The sequence below is a fragment of the Dermacentor albipictus genome, chromosome 7 (assembly GCF_038994185.2).
Source record: "Dermacentor albipictus isolate Rhodes 1998 colony chromosome 7, USDA_Dalb.pri_finalv2, whole genome shotgun sequence".
Lineage (NCBI taxonomy): Eukaryota > Metazoa > Arthropoda > Arachnida > Ixodida > Ixodidae > Dermacentor > Dermacentor albipictus.
This window is the reverse complement of record NC_091827.1, coordinates 44,285,282-44,303,591: the sequence shown is the minus strand read 5'-3', so window position 1 is coordinate 44,303,591 and position 18,310 is coordinate 44,285,282. Positions and strand designations below refer to the sequence as shown.

Below are 18,310 nucleotides of genomic sequence, written 5' to 3'. Positions count from 1 at the left end.
AGGGAAATAATTGTTTTGGGCAGGTCCAATAAACTCTCTTGAAAGTGCTCGTTCTTTGCATGGATCACTTCGCACGCACGTGCTGATGCCGATTGACGCGATAAATAAGCGAATAAGCGGAGAATAGTTTTCTCGGAAAAATGAAAAAACGGTAAGCCTATAGCCCAGGGAAATAATTGTTTTGGGCAGGTCCAATAAACTCCCTTGAAAGTGCTCGTTCTTTGCATGAATCACTTCGCACGCACGTGCTGATGCCGATTTACGTGATAAATAATAGAATAAGCGGAGAATAATTTTCTCGGAAAAATGAAAAAACGGTAAGCCTATAGCCCAGGGAAATAATTGTTTTGGGCAGGTCCAATAAACTCTCTTGAAAGTGCTCGTTCTTTGCATGGATCACTTCGCACGCACGTGCTGATGCCGATTTACGCGATAAATAAGCGAATAAGCGGAGAATAATTTTATCTGAAAAATGAAAAAACGGTAAGCCTATAGCCCAGGGAAATAATTGTTTTGGGCAGGTCCAATAAACTCCCTTGAAAGTGCTCGTTCTTTGCATGGATCACTTCGCACGCACGTGCTGATGCCGATTTACGCGATAAATAATCGAATAAGCGGAGAATAATTTTCTTTGAAAAATGAAAAAACGGTAAGCCTATAGCCCAGGGAAATTATTGTTTTGGGCCGGTCCAATAAACTCCCTTGAAAGTGCTCGTTCTTTGCATGGATCACTTCGCACGCACGTGCTGATGCCGATTTACGCGATTAATAAGCGAATAAGCGGAGAATAATTTTCTCGGAAAAATGAAAAAAACGGTAAGCCTATAGCCCAGGGATATAATTGTTTTGGGCAGGTCCAATAAACTCTCTTGAAAGTGCTCGTTCTTTGCATGGATCACTTCGCACGCACGTGCTGATGCCGATTTACGCGATAAATAAGCGAATAAGCGGAGAATAATTTTCTCTGAAAAATGAAAAAACGGTAAGCCTATAGCCCAGGGAAATTATTGTTTTGGGCCGGTCCAATAAACTCCCTTGAAAGTGCTCGTTCTTTGCATGGATCACTTCGCACGCACGTGCTGATGCCGATTTACGCGATAAATAAGCGAATAAGCGGAGAATAATTTTCTCGGAAAAATGAAAAAAACGCTAAGCCTATAGCCCATGAAAATAATTGTTTTGGGCAGGTCCAATAAACTCCCTTGAAAGTGCTCGTTCTTTGCATGGATCACTTCGCACGCACGTGCTGATGCCGATTTACGCGATAAATAATCGAATAAGCGGAGAATAATTTTCTCGGAAAAATGAAAAAAACGGTAAGCCTATAGCCCAGGGAAATAATTGTTTTGGGCAGGTCCAATAAACTCCCTTGACAGTGCTCGTTCTTTGCATGGATCACTTCGCACGCACGTGCTGATGCCGATTTACGCGATTAATAAGCGAATTAGCGGAGAATAATTTTCTCGGAAAAATGAAAAAAACGGTAAGCCTATAGCCCAGGGATATAATTGTTTTGAGCAGGTCCAATAAACTCTCTTGAAAGTGCTCGTTCTTTGCATGGATCACTTCGCACGCACGTGCTGATGCCGATTTACGCGATAAATAAGCGAATAAGCGGAGAATAATTTTCTCTGAAAAATGAAAAAACGGTAAGCCTATAGCCCAGGGAAATAATTGTTTTGGGCAGGTCCAATAAACTCCCTTGAAAGTGCTCGTTCTTTGCATGGATCACTTCGCACGCACGTGCTGATGCCGATTTACGCGATAAATAATCGAATAAGCGGAGAATAATTTTCTCGGAAAAATGAAAAAACGGTAAGCCTATAGCCCAGGGAAATAATTGTTTTGGGCAGGTCCAATAAACTCTCTTGAAAGTGCTCGTTCTTTGCATGGATCACTTCGCACGCACGTGCTGATGCCGATTGACGCGATAAATAAGCGAATAAGCGGAGAATAGTTTTCTCGGAAAAATGAAAAAACGGTAAGCCTATAGCCCAGGGAAATAATTGTTTTGGGCAGGTCCAATAAACTCCCTTGAAAGTGCTCGTTCTTTGCATGAATCACTTCGCACGCACGTGCTGATGCCGATTTACGTGATAAATAATAGAATAAGCGGAGAATAATTTTCTCGGAAAAATGAAAAAACGGTAAGCCTATAGCCCAGGGAAATAATTGTTTTGGGCAGGTCCAATAAACTCTCTTGAAAGTGCTCGTTCTTTGCATGGATCACTTCGCACGCACGTGCTGATGCCGATTTACGCGATAAATAAGCGAATAAGCGGAGAATAATTTTATCTGAAAAATGAAAAAACGGTAAGCCTATAGCCCAGGGAAATAATTGTTTTGGGCAGGTCCAATAAACTCCCTTGAAAGTGCTCGTTCTTTGCATGGATCACTTCGCACGCACGTGCTGATGCCGATTTACGCGATAAATAATCGAATAAGCGGAGAATAATTTTCTTTGAAAAATGAAAAAACGGTAAGCCTATAGCCCAGGGAAATTATTGTTTTGGGCCGGTCCAATAAACTCCCTTGAAAGTGCTCGTTCTTTGCATGGATCACTTCGCACGCACGTGCTGCTGCCGATTTACGCGATAAATAAGCGAATAAGCGGAAAATAATTTTCTCGGAAAAATGAAAAAAACGGTAAGCCTATAGCCCATGAAAATAATTGTTTTGGGCAGGTCCAATAAACTCCCTTGAAAGTGCTCGTTCTTTGCATGGATCACTTCGCACGCACGTGCTGATGCCGATTTACGCGATTAATAAGCGAATAAGCGGAGAATAATTTTCTCGGAAAAATGAAAAAAACGGTAAGCCTATTATAGCCCAGGGATATAATTGTTTTGGGCAGGTCCAATAAACTCTCTTGAAAGTGCTCGTTCTTTGCATGGATCACTTCGCACGCACGTGCTAAGGCCTATTTACGCGATAAATAAGTGAATAAGCGGAGAATAATTTTCTCGGAAAAATGAAAAAACGGTAAGCCTATAGCCCAGGGAAATTATTGTTTTGGGCAGGTCCAATAAACTCCCTTGAAAGTGCTCGTTCTTTGCATGGATCACTTCGCACGCACGTGCTGATGCCGATTTACGCGATAAATAATCGAATAAGCGGAGAATAATTTTCTCGGAAAAATGAAATAACGGTAAGCCTATAGCCCAGGGAAATAATTGTTTTGGGCAGGTCCAATAAACTCTCTTGAAAGTGCTCGTTCTTTGCATGGATCACTTCGCACGCACGTGCTGATGCCGATTTACGCGATAAATAATCGAATAAGCGGAGAATAATTTTCTCGGAAAAATGAAAAAACGGTAAGCCTATAGCCCAGGGAAATAATTGTTTTGGGCAGGTCCAATAAACTCCCTTGAAAGTGCTCGTTCTTTGCATGGATCACTTCGCACGCACGTGCTGATGCTTATTTACGCGATTAATAAGCGAATAAGCGGAGAATAATTTTCTCGAAAAAATAAAAAAAAACGGTAAGCCTATAGCCCAGGGATATAATTGTTTTGGGCAGGTCCAATAAACTCCCTTGAAAGTGCTCGTTCTTTGCATGGATCACTTCGCACGCACGTGCTAAGGCCTATTTACGCGATAAATAAGCGAATAAGCGGAGAATAATTTTCTCGGAAAAATGAAAAAACGGTAAGCCTATAGCCCAGGGAAATAATTGTTTTGGGCAGGTCCAATAAACTCTCTTGAAAGTGCTCGTTCTTTGCATGGATCACTTCGCGCGCACGTGCTGATGCCGATTTACGCGATAAATAAGCGAATAAGCGGAGAATAATTTTCTCGGAAAATGAAAAAAACGGTAAGCCTATAGCCCAGGGAAATAATTGTTTTGGGCAGGTCCAATAAACTCTCTTGAAAGTGCTCGTTCTTTGCATGGATCACTTCGCACGCACGTGCTGATGCCGATTTACGCGATAAATAAGCGAATAAGCGGAGAATAATTTTCTCGGAAAAATGAAAAAACGGTAAGCCTATAGCCCAGGGAAATAATTGTTTTGGGCCGGTCCAATAAGCTCCCTTGAAAGTGCTCGTTCTTTGCATGGATCACTTCGCACGCACGTGCTGATGCCGATTTACGCGATAAATAAGCGAATAAGCGGAGAATAATTTTCTCGGAAAAATGAAAAAACGGTAAGCCTATAGCCCAGGGAAATAATTGTTTTGGGCCGGTCCAATAAGCTCCCTTGAAAGTGCTCGTTCTTTGCATGGATCACTTCGCACGCACGTGCTGATGCCGATTTACGCGATAAATAAGCGAATAAGCGGAGAATAATTTTCTCGGAAAAATGAAAAAACGGTAAGCCTATAGCCCAGGGAAATAATTGTTTTGGGCCGGTCCAATAAGCTCCCTTGAAAGTGCTCGTTCTTTGCATGGATCACTTCGCACGCACGTGCTGATGCCGATTTACGCGATAAATAAGCGAATAAGCGGAGAATAATTTTCTCGGAGAAATGAAAAAACGGTAAGCCTATAGCCCAGGGAAATAATTGTTTTGGGCAGGTCCAATAAACTCTCTTGAAAGTGCTCGTTCTTTGCATGGATCACTTCGCACGCACGTGCTGATGCCGATTTACGGGATAAATAATCGAATAAGCGGAGAATAATTTTCTCGGAAAAATGAAAAAACGGTAAGCCTATAGCCCAGGGAAATAATTGTTTTGGGCAGGTCCAATAAGCTCCCTTGAAAGTGCTCGTTCTTTGCATGGATCACTTCGCACGCACGTGCTGATGCCGATTTACGCGATAAATAAGCGAATAAGCGGAGAATAATTTTCTCGGAGAAATGAAAAAACGGTAAGCCTATAGCCCAGGGAAATAATTGTTTTGGGCAGGTCCAATAAACTCTCTTGAAAGTGCTCGTTCTTTGCATGGATCACTTCGCACGCACGTGCTGATGCCGATTTACGCGATAAATAATCGAATAAGCGGAGAATAATTTTCTCGGAAAAATGAAAAAACGGTAAGCCTATAGCCCAGGGAAATAATTGTTTTGGGCAGGTCCAATAAGCTCCCTTGAAAGTGCTCGTTCTTTGCATGGATCACTTCGCACGCACGTGCTGATGCCGATTTACGCGATAAATAAGCGAATAAGCGGAGAATAATTTTCTCGGAAAAATGAAAAAACGGTAAGCCTATAGCCCAGGGAAATAATTGTTTTGGGCAGGTCCAATAAACTCTCTTGAAAGTGCTCGTTCTTTGCATGGATCACTTCGCACGCACGTGCTGATGCCGATTTACGCGATAAATAAGCGAATAAGCGGAGAATAATTTTCTCGGAAAAATGAAAAAAACGGTAAGCCTATAGCCCAGGGAAATAATTGTTTTGGGCAGGTCCAATAAACTCTCTTGAAAGTGCTCGTTCTTTGCATGGATCACTTCGCACGCACGTGCTGATGCCGATTTACGCGATAAATAAGCGAATAAGCGGAGAATAATTTTCTCGGAAAAATGAAAAAACGGTAAGCCTATAGCCCAGGGAAATAATTGTTTTGGGCAGGTCCAATAAACTCTCTTGAAAGTGCTCGTTCTTTGCATGGATCACTTCGCACGCACGTGCTGATGCCGATTTACGCGATAAATAATCGAATAAGCGGAGAATAATTTTCTCGGAAAAATGAAAAAACGGTAAGCCTATAGCCCAGGGAAATAATTGTTTTGGGCAGGTCCAATAAGCTCCCTTGAAAGTGCTCGTTCTTTGCATGGATCACTTCGCACGCACGTGCTGATGCCGATTTACGCGATAAATAATCGAATAAGCGGAGAATAATTTTCTCGGAAAAATGAAAAAACGGTAAGCCTATAGCCCAGGGAAATAATTGTTTTGGGCAGGTCCAATAAGCTCCCTTGAAAGTGCTCGTTCTTTGCATGGATCACTTCGCACGCACGTGCTGATGCCGATTTACGCGATAAATAAGCGAATAAGCGGAGAATAATTTTCTCGGAAAAATGAAAAAACGGTAAGCCTATAGCCCAGGGAAATAATTGTTTTGGGCAGGTCCAATAAGCTCCCTTGAAAGTGCTCGTTCTTTGCATGGATCACTTCGCACGCACGTGCTGATGCCGATTTACGCGATAAATAAGCGAATAAGCGGAGAATAATTTTCTCCAGGGAAATAATTGTTTTGGGCAGGTCCAATAAACTCCCTTGAAAGTGCTCGTTCTTTCCATGGATCACTTCGCACGCACGTGCTGATGCCGATTTACGCGATAAATAAGCGAATAAGCGGAGAATAATTATCTCGGAAAAATGAAAAAACGGTAAGCCTATAGCCAAGGGAAATTATTGTTTTTGGCCGGTCCAATAAACTCCCTTGAAAGTGCTCGTTCTTTGCATGGATCACTTCGCACGCACGTGCTGATGCCGATTTACGCGATAAATAAGCGAATAAGCGGAGAATAATTTTCTCTGAAAAATGAAAAAACGGTAAGCCTATAGCCAGTGGCGTAGCAACAGGGGGGCCGTGGGCCCCGGGTGCAAGGGGCCAGTGGCGGGGGGGGGGGGGGTGTCATATACGCCTGAAGACACCCTTTCCGCCGGTTACACCGGGGGGGGGGGGTGACAGAAGACCTATGCATGGATCGGATCGGAATAACAAGTTATGGGCCCCGGGTGCCAGACGACCTAGCTACGCCACTGGCGGTGCACCTGCTCTTCTACTGCGGCATCTGAGCGCGTCAGCGCGAGTCTTGCTGGTTCGAAGGCTAGCCGACCTGAGATAGCTGGTGGCTTCGCGTGCGCTGTGCTCTTGCGCACTTAGTTCATGTTGAAGCGCTGCTGCTGCCGCCCTTCTTCACGCCAGCGTTCTGACAGCAAGTGTCTACAGCCATCCAATGAGACGTGTTTGTGTTTGTCTACGCACGCGTGACAGGGTGGTTGTTAATTTAGTTAGTAAACGAATGTTTACAGCAGTTTACGGGGATGATAAAATGATTAACCTTACCTCATATAGCTGTTCATTTACTATCACGATCAATGCTTCGTGGGCAAAAGTGTGATTTTTGGGGGATACGATTAATTGTCAACCACACGCACATGATGTTCAAGCAATGAGATACGGTGGCACTGTTGTTTCTCGATGTGGGGCAACCACATGCATGTGACATCATGAAAAGAAGTAGCAACAAATTATCATTGTTGCTGAATAAGTACAATTGTACAGTGCTCACGGAATGAAATGGGACACGGAGCATTTAGTAGAACCCTACATATGTGCGAAGTACGCGGGAGCACCATGTCATGTCGCTAATAATTTGGTCACCAAAGGTGACGAGGACCCCGATGTAAGTGTACGCGCCAGAATTACGTCGATGTGACACAAACTGCAGCCGGTTGAAACGAAAGTATGCGCATTACTCAGCCCTAAATTGACGCGTTTCATTCCGTGAGCACTGTACGCTCATAAAAGGCTGCAAATGTGCCACAAGAGCAACATTTTAATTGGACTGTAGTATAAATCTAGTTTGAAAATTATATGCAAAAAAAGTTTTTCACATTGCCAACATCAAGTGCTGCGGCACCACCTGTTAGATATAAATAAAAAGACTTTTGCAGCTTGGCAGCGCCTTAGGCCTAACGATTTCAAAACAAGCAGCGGAGAAAAAGTTGTCTTCTGACTTGAAGCATGCAGTTTTTCATTACCTCATTTCCAATCCGTAAGGTTCCAACAGGAGGAGCGAGGTGTACAGTGATCACACACGTTGATTACAATGCAAACTGTGTTCACATTTGTGTAATACAGTTTAATAAGTACAACGTCAATCATTTCAACATGGAACAGGCACAAACAATGCGAACAAATAACAGAGAAGACAAGTGAAACTTAACAAGATATGTTACAGCAAAAACAAAAGTCCTAGAAGGAGCCCTGACAAATGCCATTCGTGTGTTTCCAGCAAGCAAAGCCAGTGAGCTGTCACGTGCTATACCTAAGGTTGCTCCTCAATGAGTGCAGGTCATGTGATCAGGATGAGTACCTTGAAGTGCCATCTGTGATTGGCTACTGCTACTTGAATGGTCTTGCCATCATGCCAATTAGGTGGGAACCTAAACACTGGTGAATACGGAAATGCCAATTTGAAATGGTTGGTGAATATGGACCTAGAAAGCTGACACTTGATCCCCTCCTCCAGCAGCAACACGTTGCTTGCCTTGACGAAGGAAGCAACTGGCTGGGGAAATAAAAAGTAGAAAACAGAAGCAGAGGCACTACCTCAGTTTTAGTCGGCTCTTTGTAGATTATTTGTCCTGGCTGGTTGATAAGTTATAGTTATGTAGATGTTTAATGTAAAACTAATGAGGGCATGATATAGACTGGCAAGTGCTAGTACTGTCTGCACCTGGGGGTGTTGATCACCTGGTGCTGCATTTTTGATCATTCACATCTAGTGATTTTACTTTCCAAGTGTGCTGACTGGCTGTTCAGTAAATATTAATTTGATTTGGAAATGTTGGAAAGAAATGCTTCTAGCTTGCTCCGCTACCAATCTCTGTTGGATGTCCATATCTGCCAAGTCTCCTGAATTTCTCTGTTTACAGTTTGGACTTAAGAACATTACGTGAAGCTTTACAAAAAGTGAATTTTGTTTGCTAAAAGGCTTTGCTTGCAAGTCCTTGAACTTTCCGTTGGAAGTCTTCTGATGGTGAAGAGACCGTACAGTGGTATAAGCTCCAAGCAAGGTTATACAGATAAGTTCCTGGAGAAGTCGCTGAAGAAGTCTGCTATCTAGGAGCAATGCGTTGCTTGTCACTATTTTCTGAGTCAACTTTGTTGCTGCTTGTGTGCTGTGCCTAAATTAATTAAACCATCCTTAATGAAGCGTGTTTGTATACCTGTAAAGCTTGTAGTGCCCAGGGCAAGCACTAAAGGAAATGTTACAAGATGCCTTGTCCGAAGATGCTGCCAGATACTGCTGGCCCAGGCAATGCATTGTAATTTAACAACGTGACAAACATGTCTTTCTGAAACCATAGTCTCTCTGTTGTGAACTTCGATTAGGCTGTAGACTATGCTGGATTGCAGTTCAAGTGCTTATTTTTGACAGGCATTGTGTCAGGGCCCCTCTAGGAGCAATGCATGTGACCTCTCAGATGCCATGATATGTGTGCGCTGCATTGTTAAGATAATGATGGAGTCGTGTGCGGTCGTACCGTTCAGGTTAGCTTGAACTGTGCTACGTGCTTCCTGCCTCTTACACAACTAGTTTCATTTTATTAATCAGTATTGTGCACAGCCTTTTCCATGGTGCATGGTCTGCAGTCCTTTGGCCACTGAAGCCGTAACAAATTTTAGATACTCGGCTGCCATTTCGGCTTACAGTCAGCAAAACGTATCTAGGTAACAGCCTGAATTTTAGATACTTCAACACATATTCAAAGTGTGTGCATACTGTGGGTAAACATAAAAAGAACAAAGCATCCACATTTTGAACCTGCAGCATCCTTAACTGTGTCACCGGCATCTAGGATTGTTTGCGCGAGACGCACAAGTATTGTAGCTATGCTTGGCACTGGCTTTGACTACGTACGGCTCTTCCGAGCGGTTTGACCAGCACTGCCTTTCTGCTAGGCTACTTGTACATTGATCAGCCTAAGCTCTTCTGCGATAGATGAGTGAAAATTGTCAAGACAAGTTGTATCACCGTGAGTTGGCTCTCACGTATGAGGTATATGTCAAGAGGTTTCAACATGACAGTCAAAAAGTCTCTTCAACAGTAAGAAATAAAAGGTGCTACAAAGTCGAGCAACCTAGATCTATGCCCTCCAGAGCAGGCCCATCATCCAGTGTTCCACAAAAAGCTTAGGTGCTCCTTTAAAAGCTTGAAAACACGCTCGCTACACTCAAAAGGCTTTCAAGGACGAGTTGCACCGCCTAGAAGTAGAAAGCGGAAATGTCACAACAAAGCAGACACCTGGCGTTTTCCTCTCAGACACATTTTTTTCTGTTAATAACATTGCTGAAAGTCTGTTTCCAATTTACAGACCTGATTAAGCCTGTCATTTGTCGAGGCAAGTGGTCTGAAAGTGGTTCTACCAAAGGACAAAACGTCATGGTGGAACGATTCTATGTCAGCAGGAAGTTGGAACAGCTTTTCGGCTCAGAATGCTCATAGGGCCCGTCTCGGCAGCCGATTTGTGACCTACAAGTCACCTCCCGACCTTGACTAGGTCATAAAGCAGTCCTCTGGTCATTGTGTGGCGCATCTTTCATTTCAGTGGCACTTGTAATCTCACCATTCAAGTTCGGTGCCAGTGACAAGGGCGTAGCTGTCACCACCGCAGCATAGTCTCGTGTGGCTGCGAAGCAATGACAAAGACGATAAACTGTTCTTGGTCAAAGTGTACGCAACTACACAGTCACTGAGTGGTGTCGTCAACTCCGTCTGTACGCGCACCATCTGATGTCGTCTGGTGTCGATTGCTTCTGGTGTGAGTGATAGCTCTGAAGTGGTGATGCTCCTTGGTAGCTGTGTAGAAGCTCAACGCCTGCACCACTCTTCACTTGTTAAGTCTCCTGCCGTTGTTGTCACATGCTCAAAAGTGGCTGAACACAATCTCGGGCACAGACTTCCGAGTCGAGCCATTGCTGGGGTTGCTGTCCTTGCTGTTGCCGCTATCCTTGCTGGCATTACTGTCCTTACTGGCATTGCTGTCCTTGCTCTTGGTGCTTGCTCTGCTCTGCATCTCTGGGGTCTTGGGGCCAGAGTTGTCCTGCAGAACAGAATGTGATTGTCAAGGTTTGTCTTGTTGTAAACAGCTCATTGGCAGAAGCATTACAAAGCGACTTGGAAAGATTAATTGCAGGGCCATTTGCTGAGACATTTCTAAATGGATCCTAGGAACGAACAGACACACATAAAGTCATCTGTCTTTTCTGTGTGTGTGTGTCTACATCCATTGTCCATTTAGCAATGCAAAAAGAGGTTGCCTAACAAACACAGTGGCGGGAATGCTGCACCAATCTGCGCCTATTGTGAGTTGTTGCTCCCTATTGCTCCAAAAGGATCTTTTCGTCTAAACTGCACCACTGCTGTACCACGACGTAGTTTCGGCGGTGAGAGAATTCGGAAGCCACCAAGTAATACAATACAAACTGTGGCGCCACTGCATTCATTAGCCGCATTCGTTTGGGGCGTTACATCCAGTAAGACTGCCGTTGTGGCAGCGGGCACAATCAAACTGATTCATATTTTTATGCGCCAAGTGTGAGGCATGCTTGCGGCTTCAGTAAGTTGGGCGGCCATGCTGGCTTTGCGACGGCATGATCAACATCGTCGTTTCACGCATCGCCGGCTGATGCGCGATGGTGCTCTGTGCATAGGGAAAACAGGTAGTATCAGTGTCCACCATACTTATTCTTGTTGCTTGCTTGCAACTTTATTAGTTGCACCACATTTGATATCAAAGAGAATTTGAGCTTGTTAAATTAAGCGTTGGACATTATAACCACACGCACAGTGATTGGGTATTAGATTGCAGTTCATGCTCTTTATCAGCTATGTCTTTGATAATATGTGTGCCTTTGGTAAAGCTTGTGGTAAAAAAGTTGGAATGCGAACAAGCAAGTGGGCGGGCCTAGTTCTATGCGCCTTGTCCTGCGAGCGCATATCAGTGGTGTAATAATGAACATTGACTCGCTTAAACCACTGATTATGGTTCATAAAACGAGTGCAGTTATTATAATTCTCACAGTATGTCAGTACCTGTATAAAAAAATTACAGAAATAAAAGAACAAGATAAAGGTGGATTGGACGCAACACTATCTTTGGTCTTCGAAGGTACGTTGTAATCATGTGCAACACGGCAAAGGTGCGTTACAAACCTGCAGATCGTTCACGTTGCCATAGCTGTCGATCCTCTCCATGCGACAGAACATGGACATCCGCCGGTTGTTGCGGTCCTGCACGTTGCTCGCACTGAGATTGCCCGACGCTTGCTCAGTCGGACCAAAGCGCACCCGGAATTTGTCAGTCCAAGATTTCTGCATAGAGACATCGACACATATTATGATGCACGTAATAGTGTTGGGTCGTTCTGCCAGTTCAGAGTAACGACAGGGTCTGTTAATTACAGCAGAAGTTGGTCTCTTCAATTGAACATGTCGACAGCAGATCGCCATCTGATGGCCTTGTTCTGGGCCCTCAGCCTGGTGCAAACAGCACACCTGTGATTATGCGAGCAGACTTAGCCTTTTTTTATGAGCCACTGGGACTGGACACACGACATTAGAGAGGCCTACAACATGGAGGGCCTAGTGTATTTACACTTCCTTCTCTTCATCATCATCACTCTTTTTTCTCATTGGTCTCCTTTCCCAGAACAGGACAGCACGCCAGAATAAGCTATAACTCATACCATACTCTCAGCCTTCTTGTAAATACCTCCCCTCTCTCACCCTCTCTCAGTGCTTCACTGAATATTTTTAAACGTGAATTGTAATGCCTAGTCTAAGCATGTGGATGTGAAGGAACACATAAAAGAACAAACCATCACTTGTTCAAGACGTAAATGTGCCGTAGCTGAGAAGTCTACCTGTATAGCACGTGGATTTTCAGTATTTTTCATGACCAAGTAGTGCGCAAAGCCTGTTAATGTACTCTTGTCATGCAGAAATAAAAGCCCAGTTGGACTACTGAAAGCTGTTGCTATCGGCAACAATAATCAATTTAATCCGAATTCAACAATATCCAACCATGTTCTAGAAAATGCCATAATCCAGCACTGCTACTATAACTCTAGCATGCCATGCAGGTGCGGCTGATTTGTCTGTGCCATGAGTTAATTAGCTTTCAATGAGCAGTGGGGCGTACGTTTCTGTATCTAGCTCACCCTGTTGTGACACTCTGTTTGTTTACTACCGGTGATGACCATCAGCCAAGGGCAATAGTGTAAGAAATTGTGCAAGTGGTTTCACAGTAATACTTTGGAGGATATTCATTCATCACGAAACCGAGGAAAAGCATGAGATTTGCATTCTTGCACAGCTTGTGTCCTTCAGTGTGGGCCTCTACCACAGGATAATGATTTTGCTGCACCGTTTCACTTGACGAAGCATGCAGGATGACTTCAGTGCCGAGAGAAGCAGCCACATTGGGGGTAACATTCCTTTAAACAGAGCAGCGGCAACAATGGCGTGTGTGCGGGAGTGTTTGTTTGCCAGGTTTCTACTGCAGCAGTAAACCCCAATCTACAAGCCCTTCAGTCTGACTCCTGCTTGCAGAGTCTCCCACATTTGGCAGGTGTGCAAAACATGCGCACGCACCGTGTCTTACTGAAGTTACTCCATGCATTTTGTTACTGTAAACACTCCCATCCCCTTACTGCAGTTCGGCAGGATACAGTAAAAGTGTCGGGGTACAATGCATACAGTGCTGTACACTGTTAAAGGGAACACATGAGCGCACAGCATATGCAAACATTCTCCTCTGGCAAGTGTGGAAATGGCCAGATTTGCAGCAGATTACTTGTAGTTGGTGCCGCCGGCATCTTTCTACACACCTGTGCAATGCGTGTGCATAGTTTCAATGGGAACTTGCAACTGGAGTTTGGCAAAGGGAGGGTCGCCCATTTTCATATCCCCTTTAACAGTGGACTGCGCCTGTGCACGGCACACCAATGCACAGGTGTTGCAGGAAAGCGCTGTAAAAACTCACAGGCTTGTCCTCGTTCTGGTGGTCGTTCTTGTCGGTGACAAAGGATGGGTTGTCGAGACCCACTTTGTCGCCGGTGCTGAACATAGAGAGACGCCGCTTGCCGGCGGCCAGCTGGGAAGGGTCCGCATTCGACATGAACCGCCGCCGGAAGTTGTCCGACCACGACCGCTGAGCAATGAAATTGAAGAGGAGATTGAGGAAAGGCTATAGAATGACACTTGCAATGTCATCATCACAATGCAGCATTGCATGAAATGTTTACTGAAAACAAGTCTGTGGTGTGAGTGTTTTTTAGTATAACAACTTTTAAAAGAAATTTCGCACTTACTGCTGCTTTGCTTTAGTCAAAATTTCTCAACATGATTGCATTTTTTTGGTCAGCATTGTTCAATAAAGCAACTGAAATCTTTGCTTGCCTGGTTTGTTCCAGGAAAAAAAAAAGGTACTGTCATATGCACACCTTTGTGTCAGAAGGAGACTGTTGCTAAAATGTGGACTAGTTATACTGCCCATAGGCAATGAGGGTCCGGGTAAACAAGGTGCACAGTGATCTAGAGTGTTTTACTGAATGATTAAGACTAATGTAGCCTTATTGAGAAATGAAAACAAACCAGCCATAAGTGCACAATCTTTTTTTTTAATTTGTAGAATAAATATTCTAGCACTGTACAGCCATGCCCAAACCATATATGGTAGTTTCTTCATGTACTCTCAGTATAAATGAAAATGGGATTGAGATAAAATGAACAAGAGGTTGCAAGATGTTGCATGCAGTCGTAAACATTGAAACAGTAAGATGTTTAGCAACTGAGCTAAACAAATAATGTTAATACACTGCACTCTCATGTTGTCGTATGTAAGATCCCACTGTCATATGTATGTATCCCACTTTTCCTTATTCATGAATGGGAAACAGGAACCTGTTCATGTTTAAAGTTTATGCTCGTAGTACAACACTTCAGTGATGATAAAGGCTGGGCTACGTTGGTTTGCGATCAACGTTTAAGCGTCCATGCCAGGATTTGTAATGCAGAAAGCTCAAGTACAAGCTATGCCCTATGCAGTGTATTCAGGGCATCCTACACATTTCACATCCTACACATTAAAAGATAAAGATAACTGGCTTTTAGAAATGCTTGGCTGAGGGGTGCTCAAAATGTGTGGAGTTTACAGCAGTCGATGCTTGTAATCTGTGACCATTGGAATATGCAATGGTGATCGAGATCTTTCTTCCTGCATATGTAATCCAGCCGTATACAGACTGTGAGGTTCCATAAGGTGATTAATGCTAAAGCAAGTATGCTTGGAAACTTGCACAATAGGCTTGACTTTGGCGGCAATAGACTCAAGGTGCCAACAGGGCCCTGATTTCTTGAAATCTTATACGGGACATCGAAGTTACAATACGAGTCATGAGGATGAGGATGCCACAGTGGAGAGCTGCAGACTAAATTTTAACAATGTAGGCTTGTTAATAGTGTGCAGAAATCCTCACTGCCTTGCCCCATTACACTGCAGCTGGAAAATTAAATCATAACTGCCTCTTGTTCATCAAATGAGCATTGTAGTCACTTAGCCGAACTTGAGAAGACACGAAGGCCCTCATTCTGAAGGGCATTGATGCAGTTGAAAAATTTATTTATTGCATGACTATGATGACTACAAACCATGACTATAAGAAAGCACCGCACAGTACACTTACCCCCCGAGTTTCATCGTCATCGCCTCTGTCGATCATGACGGACTGCCTCCGGCGAACGTCATGGAGCAGGCACAGGCCAAAGTTGTTCATGACACTGGCTCGCCGCTGCTGACCAGTGCCGGACCAGTCCAGGCTGGCATCTGGCATGAAGTTTTCATCTCCCACAATCACTAGGATTGTGCGGTCGTTGTAGACGTTTTTCTGTGCCAGCATGAAGAAAAACAATGTGCACAGCGATCATTTGCAAGGAGCAGTATAGCATTCAATTTCGTGGCAATGTGTGCCACAACACACACACACAACATTTGTGCAATAACTGACAACAGTGACAAAATATATGCTCATCTTCTGAATTGGGATGAATGATAAACCGATAAATAAATGTAAGTAACATGCCTACTGAGGAATGGAATGGGATTTGCAATATTTTAAGGGACAAGTTTAATGTTTTCAGATTCCAACATTAACAGTGAATGGGTTTCCATGTGACACGGATGTACAGAAACCTTGTGTGAGAACATATTTACATTTCCCGATAAATTTTGGATGTGCCATGACATTGAAAAGAACGAGAAAGAACAACCAAAGGTTCCCAGCATGAAAATGTGACCAAAAGGACATGAGGTAGCAGGTTGAGGTCTCTCTTGCCCATAGTGCCACTATGGTCAGTCCATGCTCTTGCTCATGATATTGCTGCTTCAGGTGCACATTGGCAAAACTAGCACTAGCGATGTGAAGATCTCCATAATAAGTGCCTTGGTAAAGTCTTTGTGTTTGCTTCTCTGCCATCTAACATGCACTAAGCAAATGACGGCTTTTGTCTCCGAGATTTTTGGTGCATATCTTTGTGTCTTTTTCAGAATCCTTTATTGCTTTTAGTGCGATTAGACACATGAGACACAAGGAGCTTCAGACTAACCAGCGATGAAGTGAACCAGTGCAAATACTAGGTCTAACTTGATATTGTGTGTGAAAAAATGTGTTTTGAGGATATTCACCTTGCATCATCACATTGTGCTCATGATTATACATGATATAGAGATTATGCTTATAGCTTCATGTGTTTACTGAGCCTTATTGATTTTTGTGTCTAGTATTTGGAGACATGGAGCTTTCAGATCTGTATCTTCACGATTGTGCTTAACCACTGTATCAATTCTGTGTGGTAGATGTATAAAATAATTTAACGTGGAAATTGTATTGCAAACAAGTTCAAGACACTAAGGCTGCATCATGACAGCAATGAGCCACATGGAAGTGACTGACAGCATAGGACTCGCTATGAATGGCTTACCCTGAGAGTGATAGAGTAGACAGAGCTTGGAATGCAGACAGGGCCGAGGTATTCATCTGAGTTGTTAACGTCAGTAGCCACGCCCTGGACCAGGATGACGTCCGTCATGGAGGGTCGCACCAGGTAGCTGTTCACCGCGCTCAAGTCGGGCAGGAATGCATGGTCCAGGTGCATCATCAGCTTGTTCTGAGACCAGTTCTGCACCGAAACAACAGCCGAGGTCACATGAGAAACGTGTAAAAGTAACTTTGATCCTGCCTGTAGATTTTGACTATGCAGAAAAAAAAGATGGGACAAAATGAGGACAATATGAAAGGAAAGCAGGGCAGTAGTGAAAGACTGAGATGGAAAAGGCAGTGTGGAAGATGAATATTTAATAGCATTAGACAGTAAGGTAATGACAAAACTAATAATAATAGGATGAAGTGAAAAAGAAAAAAAAAACATTAGGTGAACTTTCCAAAGCATGATGCTAACACAGCTAGGTGCAAGGACAGTGCAATTAGACAAGAAGGCACATACGAGCATGCAGTAGGAACAATGATGAGAGCTTTAATGTAGGTACCTCTTCAGTAGCGAAGCAATGAACAACACTGTTCATTGCATACTCTAATACAGTGTAATCTACTTATAATAATGCTAATAGTATACTGGAAATTGCAAATGATATGATCTACTACATTTTGTATTGATGTGTGAAATTATCTGGCATATAAATTGGTTGAGCTTTAAAGATCACATCTTTTTAGATTTTTTAGCCAGACAGTTTTGTGAATTTTCCATCACTAAATTGCAACGTAGAGAATCCGTGTTATCGTGCATGCAGCTGATGAACATGCAGGAGAACTTGCACGTGTCTACTCGCGTCGCCTGTACCTTTCTATTGTGATTGAACAGTTTCAAGCCTCACCTAAAATGCTGAAACTAGAGTGCAGCTATGAGTTGTTTGCGAGCTTGTTCTCATTTCCATAAACACCCATTTGAATCTCACCTCATACTTGGGCTCCAAGGTGAGGATGCTGCGGGCCACCTTGAGTGCGCAGCTACGCCACAGACGGTACTCCAGCGATGGTAGCCTATGGAAACGTGTCAGCGCCTCGAGCATGACTGCCTGGCTCAGGTGGAAGGCTCGCACGTCCGTGTCACAGGTGGCGCGCGTCTGCCGGGGCTTGCGCGTGAGCACGCCCAGCTCGCCGAGAATGGCTCCCACGGTCAGCAGGTCCTGGAGCTGCCCCTCGCTCACGAACCAGTGGTACGAGTCCGTGTTGGGCAGGCTGCCGCCATCCCTCTCGGTCACTTTGCCTTCCACCTGCATGGGTAGAATGCGAAGGAGATCGGGAATGAAGTCGGGCTAACAGAAGTCGGCTATTGCATTACAGGGTTGATGTTTGAACCAGCGTTCGATGGTGCATTTTCGGTTCGAGTAGTACACATGTAGAGAGCAAGAGAGAGAGAGGGGAACTAATAAGTACACTGCTGCAGCTAAAACCACTTGTTGCACGGGATGCAGCCTGCGCCGATCGACTTCCCAGGAGGTTTGAGTGATGGAAGCAGGTGCTTGTCATTTAGTATGAATTCATCCAGTGCCTTACAACCAAGATAATCCTCTCTACTTTTTAAAGCATACAAAGCCTTAAAACACATGTA

General features: G+C 43.9%; 1 protein-coding gene across 3 annotated transcripts in view; it reads right to left on the bottom strand.

The window, feature by feature from the left end:
• Positions 1 to 7,735: 7,735 nt before the first annotated feature.
• The window catches only part of LOC135915246 (sperm-specific sodium:proton exchanger-like), a 276,288-nt gene continuing 265,713 nt past the window's right edge, over positions 7,736 to 18,310 (bottom strand). For all 3 annotated transcript variants that reach the window (XM_065448263.2, XM_065448262.2, XM_070522022.1), the window contains exons 20-25: positions 17,655 to 17,972; positions 16,664 to 16,861; positions 15,370 to 15,570; positions 13,668 to 13,835; positions 11,837 to 11,995; positions 7,736 to 10,724 (exon numbers count right to left, since the gene is read on the bottom strand). In XM_065448263.2, the coding sequence (XP_065304335.1) occupies positions 10,548 to 10,724; positions 11,837 to 11,995; positions 13,668 to 13,835; positions 15,370 to 15,570; positions 16,664 to 16,861; positions 17,655 to 17,972 (1,221 nt within the window). In that variant the 3' untranslated portion in view covers positions 7,736 to 10,547. The remainder of the gene's footprint in view (positions 10,725 to 11,836; positions 11,996 to 13,667; positions 13,836 to 15,369; positions 15,571 to 16,663; positions 16,862 to 17,654; positions 17,973 to 18,310) is intronic.